This window comes from Sinocyclocheilus grahami, unplaced genomic scaffold (assembly GCF_001515645.1).
Source record: "Sinocyclocheilus grahami isolate Dianchi unplaced genomic scaffold, SAMN03320097.WGS_v1.1 scaffold1819.1, whole genome shotgun sequence".
NCBI lineage: Eukaryota > Metazoa > Chordata > Actinopteri > Cypriniformes > Cyprinidae > Sinocyclocheilus > Sinocyclocheilus grahami.
In genome coordinates this window covers 210,586-231,402 of record NW_015506998.1, presented here as the reverse complement: position 1 = coordinate 231,402, position 20,817 = coordinate 210,586, and the positions used below count along the sequence as shown (strand labels likewise).

Here is a 20,817-nt window from a genome sequence, read left to right as displayed (position 1 = left end):
TTAGATTTATTTGAGTTAAAGGTTGCTTGTCAATTTCTTCTTTGCACATGCTTGTTTCTTCGCCGTCTTAGGATGCAAGGAAGGCATACCAATAGGCATACTGAAGATTTAAAGGGATAGTTCACCCAAAAATTTAAATTACCCCATGATTTACTCACCCTCAAGCCATCCTAGCTGTATATGACTTTCTTCTTTCAGATGAACACATTCAGAGTTATATTAAAAAATGTCCTGGCTCCTTCAAGCTTTATAATGGCAGTGAATGGGTGTTATTTTTCAGTAGTCCAAAAGAAGTCCAATAAAGTGCGTCCATCCATCATAAAAGGTGCCTCACACGGCTCCGTGGGGTGAATAAAGGCCTCCTGAAGCGAATCGATGCATTTTTGCAGGAAAAATATCCATATTTATAAGCCGTAATCTCTAGCTTCCGCTGACTGTCGTACACGCGTTCGTTCCGGCGGAGGACGTAGGATGTAGCATAAGGTCATTTTTTCCCAAATGCTGAAACTGCATCTTACATGCGTGTAAATATGATGTTCAAAGAATTAATTAATGGGTTATGCCAGCGATTCCTCTGTCGGTTAATAGTCACATGACATGCAAATAAACAATTCTTAAATTCTTCACCTTCAAATGTTCAACCCCTCAAGCTTTTATTTAGCCTGAATGCTGTTGATTACACAACTCTGTAAATGAAGTGAATAAAGAGAAGCGCTCAGACACTGAGAACATCACCAGCTGTTCGCATGAACACTTGCAATTCTTCTTGCAATTCTATTTTTTTGTTTTTATGAACTATTTTTCATTCTGTATATAAAAAAAAAGAAAAGAAATGTGAGATGAAACTTAGAATTCTGAGGGGAAAAATCACTCTATGGTGGTTACGGCCCTGAATGGACCCTGAAGTGAAATTGGCATCTTTTATTCACATGACATGTTGTTCCTAATCCCTAAAACGGATTTTCTTGTTGTGCAATGTCATCATATTCTTAACAATTCATAACTAAAATACAACACAAATCCACTCCTGTAACTTCAGAAGTACACCACCAGAGGTAGCTATGGAGATGTTATAGATCATGTTCAATATTTACTCACATTTTTGTTGTTGTTGGTTTTTACACATTATAAATACTTTCTATTTCGTAGTTTATTTATTGAATATGTTTAGTGGTTTGCTTTGAAAACCCACGAGTAATCAGTTTGAATTCATGTGAATCAATTCAGAAATTCATATATATATATATGGTGTTTGCAAACACAATCTGAGGACAGATATGTTTGCTGTGAGAGATTTTGGTTATAATGTTTCTGAAGCTGCATGTCATACTTGAAAGATCATCACATATGGCATTAATTACACAATGTATTATGCATCCTTATGCACTATTAAAGATTAAAGACTTCACCTTCCACTGTAAGAGTTTAATGAAACATTTCTTAGAACAAAAATTACTGTCATATTTACTCACCCTCATGCCATCCCAAACCCGTGTTATTTGAAAAAAAATGAACAAAACCTTACAGAATAACCAATCCATGTCCTATTATTTCAGACAGGTTGGTTTGTGTGCTGCTTATTAAATATTTTGCATTCTCATGAAGGCTGAAGATATAGGGACACATGTCAAGATATTTTCCAAAACAAAACAATCTTATCTGTCTTATATGTTGTATGGCCTAATTTATCATTTTCTTTGAAAAATATATTATATGTTTGAAGCTGTTTACATTTATGTGTTAATCCAAGGAACATCGCAAGCAATTTATTATTCAGCGACGATACTGCAAAGCTGCGTTCTGGGAGTTTGCTGGAGTACTCTTGAGCTTTAAAGAGAAATAAAATCACACTGGCACACACAAACTGCTAAGACTTCTGCCTCTTTTAGAAAGGAAAACTTGAAATCGCATCATATGACCCCTTTAAGGGTTTCTCACGTGGCTTGGCGATCTGGTTTTCTGTTGATTTAATTTGGCATTGAACTTTTAAAAAAAAAAATTTTTTTTTAAGTAAAAACACTTTTGCTATCTTCTGATGAAAGACAAAAAACTCTAAAATCTTTTCTTTCATATTTTAGGAAGAAAGTCGTCTGAAGCCATGGGTCCAGAAATGAATCTCATGTTGTTTGTTTTGGGTAAGTATATGTGCATCGTTCACTAAATATTAATCAGTTATTTAATTACTTGGAGTGAATTCCTTAGAGTTCTTCTACCACTGTCCATTAAATAAGATAATTGCTTAAATAAAATGAAATAAATTCAAACTAATTTCTACAGCTGGCATTTGAATAAGTGTATATGAATGTTTCTGCACTGTAAACAATTTCCACCCACTTAAAGTTTTTTTTTAATTCAGTTGCTCCCTTATGTTTCTAAGTATAATCAAATTGGCTGTACAAGTTATTTGAACTTAAATTATATTAAACTGACTTAAAAATGTCTGACTCTCGCATAACTTAAAAAATAAAGGTGGAAATGACAATTGTGGTGCCTTCGATAGCGCTGGAGAGTTTTGGGATGTTTCATGTACAAGTCAATATCCGTTCATTTGCTATGATGGTAAGGACACAGTAAATACATTCACTGGTCATCTGCACCATGCAGTATTTCTATCTCAAAAAAATATATAAAAAAATCAGCCCTAAATTTAAGATTTGAATTGCATATAAAATTTCAATTAATTTGCATTACACCATTTTAACATAAAATAATAAAATTAATGTGATGCATATTTGGTAAAACCATTCTTATTTTAGTATCATTGAGATACTGTTTTTTGAATTCGTTTTTATTTTAAGATATGTATATATATATATATCTATATATCTATCTATATATATATATATTATGTTTTTATTTCAGTTTTGGTTATTTTTAGTAGATTTAGAAATGTTGCCTTGCCTTGATTTATTTCTGGTTTTAGATTTAGTAAACGATAATAACCTTTAGTGAAACCGGTCAGATTTCTGTAATAGTGCTAATAAACTGAATGTGTTTTAAACGCCCAACAACCAGATTTACATATTTATCATCAATAAATCCAGTCAGTTTTAATCTCATGCATTTTAACTGAATATTGCTTGTTTCACCGTTAGCCATATTTTGACCATGTTCATACCTTTTAACTGAATAAATGTCATAGATTCTTTTTACAATTAACAGATTTAATGCTTATTTGAAAATACGATTATTTAAATAAAGTAAAATAGATTTCGTTTTTAAAGAGAAATCCTGCAGAAATCTGATGTTTTATGACTGAGGTTTATTAGTTTGTTTGTGTGTTAAAACTGTGTAATCCAAATGGATGGCAATTTTATATGCAATTCATATACATAAATCTTACCTATAGGCCTAAATATATTACATTTCACTCCTGTTTTTAGGACCATTTAGATATTTGTAATTAGAAATTATTTCCATAAAATTTTCCTTTTACAATTCTCATTTTTGTAACATGAAAATAAATAATACAGTATAGTATTATACAGTATAGTTTGACACATATAATTTGTTGTACTGTTTTTTTTTCTTCTTTTAAACATTTGAATGCATTATAATAATGAGATTTTTGATAGATTTTATCTGAGTAATTGATCCGAATAAATTAGTTGTTTTCCAAACGGGTTAATATTTGAGAATTCAAAAACAACTGCATTTTATTTATGTTTGATATAATTGTCTCCTAGCTATGTTTTTGTATTAGAAAGTCCAAGCCTTATTTAGTTTATGATTTAGTTATTTAGACAGAAAATTTTTATTTGTTTAAAGATGCTTTCGGATGGATGGATAACAGCAGCTCCATGATCAGACACTGGTCCATCGGTGAACCTGATGGCACTGGAGCTTGTGTTCTGCAAAGACTCTCAGATATAAACATATGGGCTGAAACAAGACTGCTGCTTTTACGTCAGATTCTGATCAAAGTCACCATGAAGCTGAAGCAGCAACAGGTCTTTGTTCCATAAAATTCAAAAACAACTGCATTTTATTTATGTTTGATATAATTGTCTCCTAGCTATGTTTTTGTATTAGAAAGTCCAAGCCTTATTTAGTTTATGATTTAGTTATTTAGACAGAAAATTTTTATTTGTTTAAAGATGCTTTCGGATGGATGGATAACAGCAGCTCCATGATCAGACACTGGTCCATCGGTGAACCTGATGGCACTGGAGCTTGTGTTCTGCAAAGACTCTCAGATATAAACATATGGGCTGAAACAAGACCGTTCATCTGCCAAGACGGTGAGCTGCTTTTACGTCAGATTCTGATCAAAGTAAGTCACCATGAAGCTGAAGCAGCAACAGGTCTTTGTTCCATAAAGAACAAATGTAGGGCAGGACTTGGCTCTGTGCATCAGTTGTTGATTGGATGTTAAGATGTGGGCGTGTCTCTCAAAAACACAGGGGCGGGGCTTAAATGAGGAGGAGTCTGTAATTTTCACCAGAATTTCCAGTCAACATTATGAGGTTTACACTTTGTTAAAAATGAAACATTTGCACGAATTAGTAGTTTACAATAAGATCTAAAACGTGGAATTAGAAAATAGATGGTACATTTATATTTTATGGTGAGTTTAATTTTAGTTTCCACAAATAGACTTCAAACTGATCTCTGATGATTTTTTTAAATATTGTGTGTTTTGTTGTGATATCTTAGGAATAGGAATAGTTCACCCACAATTGTAAATATCCTCACCCTCAGTTTATCAGAGATCAGGATGAGTTTGTTTCTTCATCAGGTTTGTAGAAATGTAGCATTGCATCAGTGTCTCAGCAATGGATGCTCTGCAGTGAATGGGTGCCGTCAGAATGAGAGTCCAAACAGCTGATAAAAACATCACAATAATCCACAGCACTCCAGTCCATCAGTTAACATCTGGAGAAGACAAAAGCTGAAACACATCCAGCATTAAGATGCTTTTAACTAAAATACCATAGAGTCCATAATCTACAATAACGCTTCCTCCAGAAAATGAGTTTTATCTCCACTTCAGTAACACGTACAGACACCAAATTTAGCAGTTTTATTCCTCTCAATATTCTGAAGATTTTTACTGAAGCGTTTGTTCATATGTCAATTGCCTGATTTTATATATAGCATTTTATTCCTAAAAACATGGTGAAATTGCATTTCTTTTCGTCTGTTGACAGTATTTTCTGACTCATGGAGTGATAAAAAGAGACATCCAATATCCCCTCTATAAAAACCTTTTAATCTAACATGTCAACAAAATCAAACAAGAATTTTGAACCTGACTTTATCCAGTTTATTTGCACATTTAAACATAACATTGCAGAAAACTTGCTGTTTAATAGGGACAGAGCACTTTAATGAACATCTGTATAAAAATACAAAATGTAAACATGCCAGAGTAAAGCAACATCCATCGTCCCTGAAAGAAAAACATGAAAACAAGAAAAATTTACTCTTTAAGACATATTCTATGCTTGATTTGGTCTCTAACACTCATCGTCTCTTCATTATCCTTACGTTAAGAAAGGAGCATGTGAAGATAAATAGTATCAAGAGTTAACATTTCAGATTAAAAACTCCTAAAAGCACATTCTAAAGCACAGTTGTAGTTTAAAAATGTTACAAAGTTGTATTCATCAGTCACACTTGTTGAATATAACTTATGTAAATTATAAATTATGTTTAAAATTTAAAGCACATTAGAAGACAGATGGGAAATTCCAAATAGCTCTGGAATCGTACAGACTTATTTTGTTAGGAATATTCTTTTGTATTGCTCAGTACATCCGATCACAATTCAAAACCAGACACTGCCTGTCGTAGTCTTCCTCTGCTCGTCTGTGTTTATTCCTGTTGCTCCACGATGAGGTCTGCGAGTCGGCTGACGTCTCTGATCCTCGGGTGACACTGCAGGATCATGATAATCACGCTCTCCTGGGCAGGAAAGATCTGCACTAAACTCTGCTGCAGCTTCAGCGTCTCCTCCACCGTCCTCTCCCTGACCTCCTGACAGCCCTCACCCTCATCCCCCTGACCTCTGCCTGACCCCTGACCTCTGCTGGGACCTCCCGGTGTCCAGTCTCGGTAGCGCAGCACTTCGGTGTGAGCGTGCGCCGCCGCAGGCAAGTGAGGAAAGGATGCAGATGCACCTGCGTATGAGTGACTGCCTGGAACAGGTAAACTACTGCGAAAGTACAGCCACAAACACAACACAACACATGTTATTTTACAATGTTTTTTTTGTCAAATTTTTGAGAACATATGTGACCCTGGAGCACAAAAGCAGTGTTAAGTCGCTGGGGTATATTTGTAGCAATAGCCAACAATACATTGTATGGGCCAAAATTATAGATTTTTCTTTTATGCCAAAAATCATTAGGATATTAAGTAAAGATCATGTTCCATGAAGATTTTTAGTAAATTTCCTACTGTAAATATATCAAAACTTAATTTTTGATTAGTAATATGCATTGCTAAGAACTTCATTTGAACAACTTTAAAGATGATTTTCTCAATATTTAGATTTTTTTGCACCCTCAGATTCCAGATTTTCAAATATTGTCCTATCCTAACAAACCATACATCAATGGAAATATTATTTATTCAGCTTTCAGATGACGATAAATCTCAATTCAGAAAAATGTACACTTATGACTGTTTTCATGCTCCAGGGTCACATATAGTGACATATTTTATGACATTAATCATTTAACAGTGCTTTAATATTTAAAAAATGGTGTTCTACAGATAAATGGCATCATTTGGTGGATCTCCTAAACAACAAAACCCAACAATCCCATTACATCAGCGTGTGTTAATGGACTGTTTGCATTTTCAGCAAAACACATAATACTGATGAAAATACAAAATACTTGTGGCCATTAGTTTGCACTCCCTGCTCAAATATAATTGCATAATAATTATTCATATTTAAATATATTAAAGCAATAAGCCCCAAGAAGCTGTGGTTTACAGTGAATTTATAACAGCTAAGGGGCGTTGTTAGGTACGACGTGAAGCGGAGCTGTTATAAATTCACTGTAAACCACGGCTTCACGGGGGTTATTGCTTTTATAAAACGGTTATTCCATATACGTAGTACGGTTTCACAAAATAAAACGGAGCAAATAAAGTGTAATGATATTAATAAACACAGTGTTCTTCCACCAAACAATGTAGCTCCTCAGAAACAGTTGTGGTTGCTACAAAGTGGTTGCCGAGCAACACACAGAAGTAAACAAAGGTGTGTGTTACTTTGTAGCGTCATTTACAACAGCTTCGAACGCGGCTCAGCCAATCAGAATCAAGCACCGGAATTATCGGTTTTATAATAATAGTGCATTATGTTTTTGTGTCAAAAGTAGAAATTAATTATGTACAGTACCGTTCAAAAGTTAAGGGTCTGTAAGATTTATTTTGAGAGATTATTAGTTTTATTCATCAAGGATGCATTAAATGCTGCTCCTTTGAACTTTCTATTCATCTGTGAATCCTGAAAAATAAAATGTATCACAGTTTCCACAAAAATATTGTGAAGCACAACTGTTTTCAACATTGATAATAATCAGAAATGTTTCTCGAGCAGCAGATCAGCATATTACACTGATTTCTGAAGATCATGTGACACTGAAGACTGGAGGAATGATGCTGAAAATACAGCTGCACATCACAGAAATAAATCAAATCTTCAATACATTCACATAGAAAATAGCTATTTTAATTTGGAATAATATTTCACTGTTTTTACTGTATTTTTGAACTAACAAATGCAGCCTTGGTGAGCAGAAGATACTTTATTACAACCTCAAACTTTTGAACAGCTGTGCACAATTTTCAGACACTTGAGTGAAAAATAACTGGTATCAAAAAAAATCCCAATTCACTGATCTCTAGAAGCCAGCGTGATGTGGTGTGGATGTTAGCACCTGTTGTGTTTATGTAGGAAGTCTCTCAGATGAGGACCACCGCGGCCCAAAGGATCGTCAGGTAACATGAAGAGATGGTCGGCAAACACGTACTGAAGCAAACTGAAACAACACTTTCATCACTAAATGACAGTGGATACAAAACCCTATTCACACAGACAAAACCTAGTGAGCTACCGTCAAAGGGACCATTTTAAGCTTCAAATATGAAGACCTCGCTTTACACATAAAACAATCATAACACATGTGTCCCTGCAGCACAAAAGCAGTGTTAAGTCGCTGGGGGATATTTGTAGCAATAGCCAACAATACATTGTATGGGTCACAATTATACATTTCTCTTTTATGCCAAAAATCATTAGGATATTAAGTAAAGATCATGTTCCACGAAGATATTTAGTAAATTTCTTACCGTAAATATATCAAAACTAAATTTGATTACTTAGAACTTCATTTGGACAACTTAAAAAAAAAATTTGCACCCTCAGATTCCAGATTTTCAAATAGTTGCATCTCAGCCAAATATTGTCCTATTCTAACAAACCATACATCAATGGAAAGCTTATTTATTCAGATTTAAGATGATGTATAAATCTCAATTTCCCAAAATTGATCTTTATGACTGGTTTTGTGGTCCAGGGTCACATATTAGGTAAATAAAATCTGAGATGGGGACAAAGCGAGTGTGAGTGCGCATCAGTTTCACTTTCGTTTTTACTCGCTCCGTGTCCAATAAGACACATGGTTTCTTCTGGCTGTTGGCATGTGTATTTTGCAATCTTTGATCTGAAAGTTTGTCATAGTCTTCAGCCTTTTTGTCAATCGGTACAGCACTAGTCGTGAAAACCCTTTTTGTTATGGCTTTTTTATAAGTGCTTGATTCTGCATGTAACTTAACTTGTCCTTTAGTTGTTGAACTTTCCTTTATGTCTCCAAACACTGGATTTCAGTAATTCAATTCAAATTGTGAAACTCGTATATTAAATAAATTCAATGCACACAGACTGAAGTAGTTTAAGTCTTTGGTTCTTCTAATTGTGATGATTTTGGCTCACATTTAACTTCTTTACTAATGTGAGTGCGCATCAGTTTCACTTTCGTTTTTACTCGCTCCGTGTCCAATAAAGCAATCCATGTACTCCGTTTTTCTTGTTCAATATACTGCTTTAATCTTGACTAAAAGTTTTTGATTAAAAATAAAATTAAAGAAACAAAATATAATCTTACATCTTAAATATCACGGATGCGGTAAAGAAAACTGTGTGACTCCGCTGTATTCCAAAGAACGCACTGCCGCCTGACTTAACAGACGCGATTCTTAAAGAGCCAGTACACAATTTCAACATAGTACACATTTTCAATGTAAAATACAGAATATTTGTCTTAATTGTACACGTGAATAAAGTAAGTTTACAAGTGCGAACAATCCAAACCAAACTATTCAAAGCTGAAATGCACCACATAATATAACAATGGTTACTGAATCTGAACAAAAATAGGCTCCTACAGCGAGAGCAAATGACTGTAAATATACTTTATGCAATACTGAAATTTACTAATAATATAATTCAGAAATATTGCAATATTTTAATCGATGCCCACCTTTTCTTTATGATGTCTCTCCACACAGGCGACTCATCCACCAGATCTCTCAGGTTGTCATTAGTCACAATCACTCCTTTCGTCTTCTGCGCCAGATCCAGCATGAATCTAACAAACAATCACTCATTAACTAATGAATCAGCACTGATTTCTTTCCTACACATTTCCTATTTTAGTTTACGCCTCAGCTGCAAGTGATTTGCTGCACACTATTGCACTCAACAAATATTCAAACCTAAATTTAAGATTTATGCATTTGAATTGCATGTAAAATATCCATCTATTTGGATCACACAGTTTAACATAAATGATTGTGTTGATTTGAGATGAAATGGTTAATTACCGGTCATCATATGAGTTGATTCTCTTGCCCTCGACCTCTCTGGATGGAGTGTATTTTAGAAAGCCCTTCTCATGGAGTTCATTCATGTATTGCTTTTCTACAGAAGACACAAGAGCCACATGATGACACACTCACTGTTGTCACAATAAACTGAGATGTCACAGCATAAAGTGAGCTTCACCTTTAACCTTTGAGTTGTTCTTCTGTCTCCACTGAGGGACGAACACAGTGATTTCACGATGACCTCTCGCCCAAAACTGCTGTACGGCCAGAGCGATGCCTCGACAGGAGAAAAACACCCCCAAACCGTGACTGCGGAGGATATGCATCAGATTCACAATTCTGCTGCTCTTTACACTTTACCCTGGGTGTGTTTCATTTCACTCCCTAGCTCATGTCAGATAATGTCAAAAGCGATGCAGAACTAGTGCACTTAAACATTCACTCCCTATAAATTCACTAAATGCACTGCACAGAACATATTACCTGACAAGACACGACACGACATTTCCTCTGTATTTCTGTCTCGTCTTCCAGCACAAATATCTAAACATGCTTAAATCAAGATACAATTACTGGAGATGCAAAACGACAAAAGATATGAAGAAGTCTTGTTTCAAAATTAACTGAGTTTATGCTTAAAACAAGAACTAGAGAGAGAGAAATAATTCAAAGCAAAAACATGTATTTTCCTGATCCTATTGGCACATAGTTTTTTTTCACGTACTTTTGACCAATTTTTCATAAAAAAAACTCCATAACATGTCTTCTTTCAGAATAGTTAAAAGAAAATATCCAAATTACACTTTTAAGTGTTATATTATTAGTGCTATATCCATCAGTAAATTTCATAACTTTAAAGGAGTTTTCTCAAAACAAGTTTGCTTCTCCACTTCAGCAGAACTGAAATACACCAAAACATACAGTTTTATTCCTCTCTATATTCTGAAGGTTTTTACTGAGGGGTTTGTTGATATATCGTTTGCCTGGTTTTATTATTGCATTTTATCTATTTGCGTTTGTAGATCTCAATCACAGTACATATCTTTAAAGGCTGTTTGAGTTTTATCTCCACTTCAGCAGCACTTACAGACACCAAACTTACAGTTTTATTCCTCTCTATATTCTGAAGGTTTTTATTGAGGGGTTTGTTGATATATCGTTTGCCTGGTTTTATTATTGCATTTTGTCTATTTGCGTTTGTAGATCTCAATCACAGTACATATCTTTAAAGGCTGTTTGAGTTTTATCTCCACTTCAGCAGCACTTACAGACATCAAAACTTACAGTTTTATTTCTCTCTATATTTTGAAGGGTTTCACTGAGGGGTTTGTTCAGATTTCATTCACATGATTTTATTATTGCACTTTGTCTATTTGCATATGTACAATACAATCTTCAAAGGCCGTTTTCTCAAAATGAGTTTTATCTCCACTTCAGCAGCACTCACAGACATCAAAACTTACAGTTTTATTCCTCTCTATATTCTGAAGGTTTTTACTGAGGGGTTTGTTGATATATCGTTTGCCTGGTTTTATTATTGCATTTTGTCTATTTGCGTTTGTAGATCTCAATCACAGTACATATCTTTAAAGGCTGTTTGAGTTTTATCTCCAATTCAGCAGCACTTACAGACATCAAAACTTACAGTTTTATTTCTCTCTATATTTTGAAGGGTTTCACTGAGGGGTTTGTTCAGATTTCATTCACATGATTTTATTATTGCACTTTGTCTATTTGCATATGTACAATACAATCTTCAAAGGCCGTTTTCTCAAAATGAGTTTTATCTCCACTTCAGCAGCACTTACAGACACCAAACTTAGCAGTTTTATTCTTCTCTATATTCTGAAGATTTTTACTGAGGGGTTTGTTCATACTGTATGTCATTTACCTGATTGTATACATTTTATTCCTAAAAAATTGTAAAAGTTTTTTTTCTCAAAATGAGTTTTATCTCCACTTCAGCAGCACTTACAGACACCAAACTTACAGTTTTATTCTTCTCTATATTCTGAAGATTTTTACTGAGGGGTTTGTTCATACTGTATGTCATTTACCTGATTGTATACATTTTATTCCTAAAAAATTGTAAAAGTTTTTTATTTTTGGCTGTTGACAGTATTTTCTGATTTTTGGAGTGATAAAAAGAGAAATCCAAAATCCCCTCTTTAAAAACCTTTAACTCTAATATGTCAACAAAACCAAACAAGAATTTTTGACTTGGCTGACATTCCGTTTTTTAAACACTTAATTCAAGAAAACTTTTAATACACAACAATTGTCTCAATGTACTGTGATTAATCAGCTGGTCAAAGTACGGTGATATCTATCTATTAGCAGAGTGCGAATTATGGGGGGGTCTGACCCCCCTAAAGAAGGCTTGATGTAGGGGGGTCAAATAGAAAGACGGCTATGGAGATTTACTTGTAAATATTAATATGCATTTCTATAGCCCTAACTGATTTTAAAATATAATTTTGGCAGCTCCTGAAAAGGGACGTTTTGACAGTACCTGAGCGGTTGAAGAATACGCTACAGCGCTCAATCAAAGACGTGCATCTATTGCTTGGACGGAGCAAGAACAGCTAAAATGCACGTGTAGATTCAATCGAGTGATAAAGTTTACCCTCTTCAACTTAATGCTGCTGAACTGAATTTATGGAGCAAACTATTTGCTAAAATTACCATAACATTAACAGCACCGCTGAAATACAAGAGCGCGGTTCTGTCCGTCAGAGGCGCGTGAAAGCTGCATGTGTTACTATAACAAACACTGCATATTTTCTTTCAGAATCATTATTGGCTGGTAGAAAGACAAAAATAGGTTACATAAACGTTTTTACCTAAAAATGAAGATAAGGTAAAGGTGTGAATAATTACATTTTAGACACATTGTCAGTAATTTCACTAATGAAAATAAAGCCCTAGGAGAACTGTTGTGCGTCTCAGATCAACACACAGCGCTGTTTCATTAATGAATCCAAGTTTTTAAATGAATCGAGAGAATCAATGATTCAGTGAACCATTCATAAAGGCAGTCACTTGCTTAGTTTCTGAATGAATCAGCCATTTGAACGAATCGATTGAATGAATGTTTGAATGACTCACTTAAGACAGGGCTTTGCCGCCACCTACTGGCTCATTTAGTTTTATATTCAGAGTATCGTTTCTTTTTCAAATAATTTCATAGTTCACTACTTATTCGTATTTTTTATGTTGAATTAAAATATTTCTTTCTAAAGCTACTTATATTTCAGCTACCTTTTTGTAATGTCTATTTAGTGTTTTCTTTCTAAATTAACACAATGATAAGTATTATCTTTAATAATAACTTTATCTTTAATCGGCACATGATGTACATGTTAATTGATTAATCTCATTAATTTGAGATTAATTTGATTAATTAATCGGCACATTATGTAATTAAATTTTTTTTTAAATAATCACTTGACAGCCCTATTTAAAACATAAAAAACATGTGCCCCCCAAGTGCCCGATGGTCACTGTGTAATTCACACACTGTCTATTAGTAAACCTTAACATGACATCTTATGCCTTAAGATGTCATGCATCTTAGAAAATGCAAGAAAATGTTTTTTGATTTAAGAATGTTGCACTGTAGTTTGTAATGGCTACAGACACAATACTTAAAAAAAAAAAAAGATGCCGAATGCCAAAAGATATCAGTCACTACGTCTGAAATTCCAATCAATACTTGCTATTTTTTTTAAGTACAACAACACACTATAGAGATGGACTGTTGACAGAGAAGAATGCATATGATGCGTTTTGCGAGAATCAAGGAGTCAACCGAAACACACCCTCTCTGTTCTCATTCTGACCACTACAAGACACATCATATTGTGTTTTTTACCTCATTGCAACATTGCTCCCATCGATGATGATCTGACGCAGCATGGGGTCACCAGGCTCGTCCGACAGCTGCAGTGTGAAAGGCGTCTTGAGGCTCTCGAGGAACCGCTGAGATCCTGTGACCACAGATGCTGCACCTGATCTGTCATTTTGAGGTTTGTGTGCAATGGACTTGTTGGAGATATTTGGGGAACTCAAATCCAGGTTCTGATGGATAGTCCGTGGAGGTGATTGGACGTTTGAATCCATTGGTTGTACTTCGGATTCCAAGGTTTCAAAGGAATATGTCGTCTGCGGTGGGCCTCTCACCGATGAAGGCCTGCCATTAATGTTCACTGGTTTGGATGTGTGGATCTCTGCTCCAGCCTTTCCACGCCCAGTGTCGAGATCTGCATCTGAATTTGGACCGATCTTCCAATCAGCTTTTTTACTGCCACCTCTCGTCCTGTTCACCTCTCCTTGTTTCTGCAGCTGCATGAGCAGCTCGTGTGGCTTGAGCTCGGGTAGATTGCTGCACACTTCCATTACTGTCTCCTCGGTGTAGCCACAAGTGGCCGCGGCCTTCTTTAACACGTCCAAGACAAAGTCTTCCTCTTTAGCGTTGGGTTCTCCTTTACTGGCTTCGAGTATCTGAAGTGCCTCATGCATTTCTCCACCAATTCCCATCACATTCTGGGACTTGCTGTGGCGGTTTCGCTGGCCAGTTTTGTCCTGCTCCTGCTGGATCAAATCCAGAAGCTGCGAGGCTTCTTTGGGGCCGGTTCTGGTTAGAACAGCTTGCACCACATCCTCGGCAAATCCCATTGTGGTGAAGAACATGAGAAGGTGGTCGAAATCCTCTCTGCTCCTCGCGGACAACAGAACAGCGTCCTGCGATGGCGTCTCAGATTTAGTTTCTTGTGGCGAACCTCGTTCTGGTGACTCAAAGTGTGTTGGGTAAAGGGTCAAACCTTGGGAAAAAGGATTGTAGGATTTGCTGTCGAAATCATCTGTGCCGTTAATTCTGTGATGGGCAGATTGTGGAAAAAGACCTGGCTGCTGGGAAGGCGAGTTCTCTGCATTATAATTCGATCTCAGATGTCCTTCAGAGCCTCCAAAATCAATTTCATCAACAGTTCTCTGCATCGCCCATGATCCATTGCCTTCGAATGGGATCAGACCTTCCCGCTCCCGCTTTGCATACGAGTCCAATCCGGACTGCTTCACCAAATTCAGCAGAACCTCTTTCACCAGCACAGGTAACACTAGCAGGTCTAGGGTGTGACGGTCCTCCAGACTCTCCACGATGGCTTTGAAGGCCCGACGCGACTCCAAGGATTCGAGTCCAGCCTCAGTACGCCGTCCCTGGCTGCTCTTGTACTTCTCCACCAAGTCTGTAATAAAGGAATAGGCTTTCACTACAGGTTCCGCCAGCCCGGTTATGAGGACGATGCCTTGGGATCCCACCTGTAGGACAGATTTAGTCAAGTAATGTTCATTAACATAGGCTGGATCATAATATGTATGCTGAAACTTACTCTCGGTAAGCAACCTTACAATTTAGTGTCAGACTTGAAAAATTGGATTTAAAAGTGCAGCAAAATGTTGAGTTTAAAGAAATAAATACTGAATGAATATGTGCATGAAGTCAACAAAGAATCAAAGTGTACTCACTCCTGGGGCCTCAAAAAATAATAGAAAAGTGCATACATTTCCTAATACACCTTTTTTTTATTACTTGTTTTAAATATCTACAAAATGTGGACCATGCATGCACACTCTTTTATTATTAGTGTCCAAGTAATATTCAGAACCGAATACAGAAAGCACAAGTTATGCATTTTTATTTTGTTTATCAGGCAACCTTTATCTTACATTTTATGTATTTTATCAAGAAACATTTCTCTTACTTTTTTTTTTAGTTTTCAATGTAACATTCATTTTGCATTTTATTTAGTTTGTTTTGATTTTCATTTTACATTTGTCTTGAAGTTTACACAATTTTATTTTGTTTCTCCTGTTACATTTATCTTAAATTTTATGCACTTTTTCATGCTAACTGTTATCTTGCATTTTATGCATTTTCTTTCAAGTAACATGTCTTTTTTATGGCATTTTTATGTAATGTTCATCTTCGATCTTATGCATTTTTATTTTTTGTTACATCAATCATGCATTTTATGCATTTTGATTTTCTTAGGTAAGCTTTATCTTGTTTTATGGATGTTTAGATATGTTTCAGGACAGCAAGACAGAAAATTATTTTTAGCAGCGAAATATCTTTCTTTTTGGGCACAGAGGCCACTTTAGTGTGTCTGTCTCACCTTCTGTTTTCCTAGTTTCGAGTAACAAAGGTGGTAGAATTACTTCTGGATGGAAATATGCATATGGAAATTATGTCATGCATAGTAAAAAAGGCGTTGCTGCAGGGAGGCGTGGTGGAAAATCAAGCTCGTTCATGCACACACCATCTTCAGATATTTGAGCAATTTTGATCGGAACGGAAATGTTTCATAAACAAAGTTTATGAAAAATCAGGTTTGGCTCGAATGTTTTTGTGCTGTGCAAAGAAAAGTAACATATTTACACATAAAAACCTTCAGCTATATACTCTTAATAGGGGTTACAATACAGTAGCATTGAAACTATACCAGAAAATACAGCAGTAGCACAAATGATCTTTAGAAAACACTTTTTACTCACCACTATATGAGCGGAGGTATTTTTAATCAGGCAATCCATAAACAGCCCTTTAGCACCACAGAAGACACAGTGCAGCACTTCAGGAAACTGGATCTCTTGCTGAGCTTCCTGATTGACCACACCTTTCACTAAAAGCTACAAGATGCATAACATATAAGTTGAGTAAACCCTCAGCAATTCTAATAGGAGACATTTCTATTGTAATTATGGCCTTTGAATCCTTAAACCAATACATGCATCTGTGATGGGAAGACATGAACTAAAAGTCATGTCTGTTTTCATTGCAGGTGCAGTTTTACAGCCATGCAACGTGATGAAAATTAGATGTTGTTTATGATGCTTAGACTTGTTTTCCCACATCATGCAGGACTTTATAAGAAAATGTTGTTGTTGTTCACTTTAGGTACACAGAGTCCATCTGACTAAGTCTAAAGTGTGTGAAGCACCTTCGCTGCCTGCACTTCTTTTCCAGTCCCCAGCATCTGCAGCCAAATCTGTCCGCTCTGCGCAGACAGAGCGTCCTCTCCTCCGATTCTCAGCTTCACCCCAAAGATTCGCTCGACAGTGGGCTGCAGTGTCACCAGCGCCCCCCTCAACACACCTGCACAGGTGAACTCATCCTCAACCTCCTGCTGGGATCCACAGCCGTCCATAGTGAGACCTGAGAGAGCCATGATGCAACTCACTGAAAGAGACGTGAGAAGGAACACATGAGTCGATGCTCATGATTCAGCATTACTGAACAGTAAGACCAACCTTGGACCAAGATGGAATATGATCAGTTCAGTTAAAGTTCAGTTAGTTTATTTTCTACCGAAGGCCTCAAACAAAACTCTGAGTGCCTTTCAGAAGGTTTAATGCCGCTGGCAAATTCAGATTTGGGTTACTTGTATGATCACTATATGTACTGGCCAATCAAGTATATATTATTATTCTTTTTCAGTTATTCAAATATGACCGATTAAAGATTAACTGGTTCCATAATGTTTTTTTTTTTTCTCAAAAAGATGTTTGAGGAATGAGTGTAACAAAGAAAAGGTGTTTAAAAACCTTGAAACCCTGTGTATAATCATGTTTATAAACAGGAACAAACGTTCTTCCTGTAACGACTATATGTTTATTGATTTTCCACAAATTACAAACCACAAATAGACAAAACCATCAACAGCATGCATTAATTTGGAGCTTAAGAAGAGATAGAACAAGAACAAGCTAATTGAAATCCAAAAATATATAAAGTCCAATTTCAGCATATTAGCAGAAGTTTTCATCAATGAAATCCAAAAAGTATACTAATATTGGCGATCTCGGGGTCCAAATAATTTCTTCAAGTAACGTTTCATTCAAAGTTATCTGCACTCTAAAAAAATGCTGGGTTAAATTCAACCCAGTGCTGGGTAAAATAGGGACAAACCCAGCAATTGGGTTGTTTTGACCCAGCGGTTGGGTTAAATGTTTAACACAACCTTCTGGGTAGTAACTCAACCGCTGGGTCAAAACAACCCAATTGCTGGGTTTGTCCCTATTTTACCCAGCACTGGGTTGAATTTAACCCAGCATTTTTTAAGAGTGTGGTCTTTAATGACGTTATTTTTTCATTCCTACTTAAACGTTTCAGATGGTTTAGAGAACATTAAAAGTAATGTATCCATAATGTAAAAGAACATCCCAGATAGCACACATACGTCTGCGAGACGTCTGTTAAAGATCGCTTCATCTGGAAAGCATCTGCTGCGTACAAACATCTGATAGACGTCTCTAAGACATCAGAAACATCTTAAAGACATCTTCTAAACGTCTTTTTGACATCTGATAGGAAACGCATACTATAGACGTATTACAGATGAACAAACACTCTAAAAAAATATATGTAAATGCATCTCCGTGATGTACGAGTGCTATCAGGGATTCCGGTAGTTTTGGCTAACCTTCAAACAACCAAAAAATAAAATAACAAAAAGATAATACTTCAAGTCACTGGTTCTGAGAGAACATTCAGAAATACCATTTTAGAACTTAAAGGGAACGTTAGCAAGACGTTCTTAGAACATATTTATTCAAGTACTATTCATACGGGTTTCGCAATTAAAATCGTAGCACAGTCATTCTTGAGACGTGGGACAAAACAGGTCCAGCAAGGGTAACTGCTATTAGGTTTATAAATAATTTCAATTGTAAATGTCATGTGGGATTAATAATAGAATGTATTTAACACCATTATCATCCCAAATCTGTGTTTCTTAATATCCTCTCACTGCATCTAAAACAGTGTGTCCACAGAGAAGGGTTCAAGCATTCATATGCAATAAAACGGATAAAAATGTTTTTTTAACGATGAAAAAGAGCTTGTTTTATCAAAAGCAACACTTAATAACATCTCCTATCAAAGCAAGGTTGTTGTTTTAATGACACATGCATGTTTCATAAGATTTTAAAGTTGCGTCCCCACTTTTTGTCAACGCCGTCAGACATTCAATAAAATGTAATAAACTCAGGGAATATCAGGGGCAGCTGTCACTCTAAACGACCCCCTCGCCACAGTTCAGCTCTGCAGAGTACATCAGTGTCACACAGGCTCTGCTCAGTTTTAGTTTTAGAATATTTTAAATCCTAATGTTAATATTTCCTGTGTCACAGTCGTGATATGTCAACACCATCTTCCAATCTCTGAGGAAATTATTTGAAATATTTGGATAATTGTATTCTCCTGAAGCAGGTGCCATCGGCATCTAGCATCAATAGAAAAAAATAAAATGGCTGTCACATGAACTCCATTGGTTTTGTGAAAGAAATGCCAAATTTGTCAACACTGTCAGACGTCACCACCATAAGATCTTGTGTTCCAGTCATATATCACAATACTTCAATCTGACTCGTGAATAAAAGCTTTATAAACAATAACATACTCACTGTTTGTTTTAATACAGTAATTGACTGATTCAATGTATTTGATAGTTCAGATGACTACAAATGACACCTCCGTCAGTTGAATATTTTGATAATATTTCATTATGATATTTTATATTTGTTGTGGAATTAGTGAAAGTGTAATCTGTCTGCTAACACCAGAATGTGTTTTGAAATGTTAAAAACATCTCGAATGCTGTTAAAGATAAAGCTGAAATTATATTACACAGTCCAAGCTATAAAAAAAAGCACATTTAGTTAAAAAAGAGAAAAGTTGGGAGGTAGTATCAAAGCAAAGCTTTGTAAGTTTCATTTGTCTGAGTACAAGGTTTTATTTTTTCAATTTTGCACCGTTTTGTCCCACTTCTCAAGAATGACTGCCAAACGATTAAATATCATAAAGTGACGATTAAATATGACAAACGATTAAATAGTACTAAAGTGACTAAAACGAGATTCGTTTCGACTACTAGAGGAACGAAACCGACTCCAAGAAAAACTCAACCATCTTGTTCATCTACAAAAACACAAGTACAAGTACAAAACAGAAATATGCACAAACCGGCGTCCTTACCATAATCGTGTGGACTTTAAACCGTGCTCTTTCAGCTCGCGATAAACAACCCGCAGCGCGAGTCGGGACGCTCTTCTGCGGCGCTCCGGATTCACTCTGCGTTCAGTCCGCTCGGTTATAAAAGGCTTCTCTTGGTTTAGAATCCGCCCGTAGTTTCGCAAGACTCGTTGGTCCACATTGTGTTGCGCTCATCATGAGTGTTGATAAAATGAAAGCGAAGGGAAACTTTGCGCCGTAACGAACAGAAAGCAGGCGCATGCACAATCTGCTGGAGCGCTTTAACGCGTGCTCACAGTCATCTGCGGGCGAGAAACGCAGACACACGCGGGACATCTGATCAGACGCGACTTCAAAACACCAGATATGTCTTCATATATATGAAAGTGCGTGGCAAATCCACGGACGCAGACTGCATTATGGCTTTATGCAGATGCAGTCGTGCGGGAATTTCCACTGACGCAAAAAGCCACATCCGTTTAAAGTACACAGCAAACAGGTATAACCTACAAATAAAACTCCCCAGCCCATTCTCATTATCCACGCATATCTCACATGCTTTCTTTCTTACGCGCTTCACTTATGCATTAGCCATCAGAATGTTTCAGAACTCGTTTTTAAACTTAACTTAATTACTACTAATAACTGAATTTATAATTGCACTGAAGAAGATGCAGACACACTACAGCATTTACGATGAATACACAACATATCAGTGAAACACTGTAGCTTTTCCTTTTTTAATGTAACACCGAAGTTAAAAAGTGGTGTGACGAAGCTTGAAACCCTATAAAAATGTACATAAACTCAGCATAGCTGACGTTCTCTCAAACTGTAACATAATGGAACGTTCGTTCAGAGTGATCTGTTTATGGAACGTTATCTGAAACATTCTAGATTCGCGTTTGTCTGATGTGTTGTTTCTTCGTTTCAGACGG

The 20,817-nt window shown here is 36.1% G+C and overlaps 1 protein-coding gene across 1 annotated transcript; it reads right to left on the bottom strand.

Moving 5' to 3' along the window:
• Nucleotides 1-5,196: 5,196 nt before the first annotated feature.
• On the bottom strand, nt 5,197-20,389 carry LOC107572840 (protein KHNYN-like). Its single transcript, XM_016259272.1, has 9 exons — nt 19,883-20,389; nt 16,848-17,086; nt 16,402-16,536; nt 13,721-15,165; nt 10,025-10,155; nt 9,844-9,940; nt 9,501-9,608; nt 7,899-8,000; nt 5,197-6,157 (listed from the first exon to the last, which is right to left on the bottom strand). The coding sequence occupies exons 2-9, from the start codon at nt 17,073-17,075 to the stop codon at nt 5,818-5,820; spliced, it is 2,586 nt and encodes an 861-aa protein (XP_016114758.1). The 5' UTR covers nt 17,076-17,086; nt 19,883-20,389; the 3' UTR covers nt 5,197-5,817.
• Between the last annotated feature and the right edge of the window lie 428 nt (nt 20,390-20,817).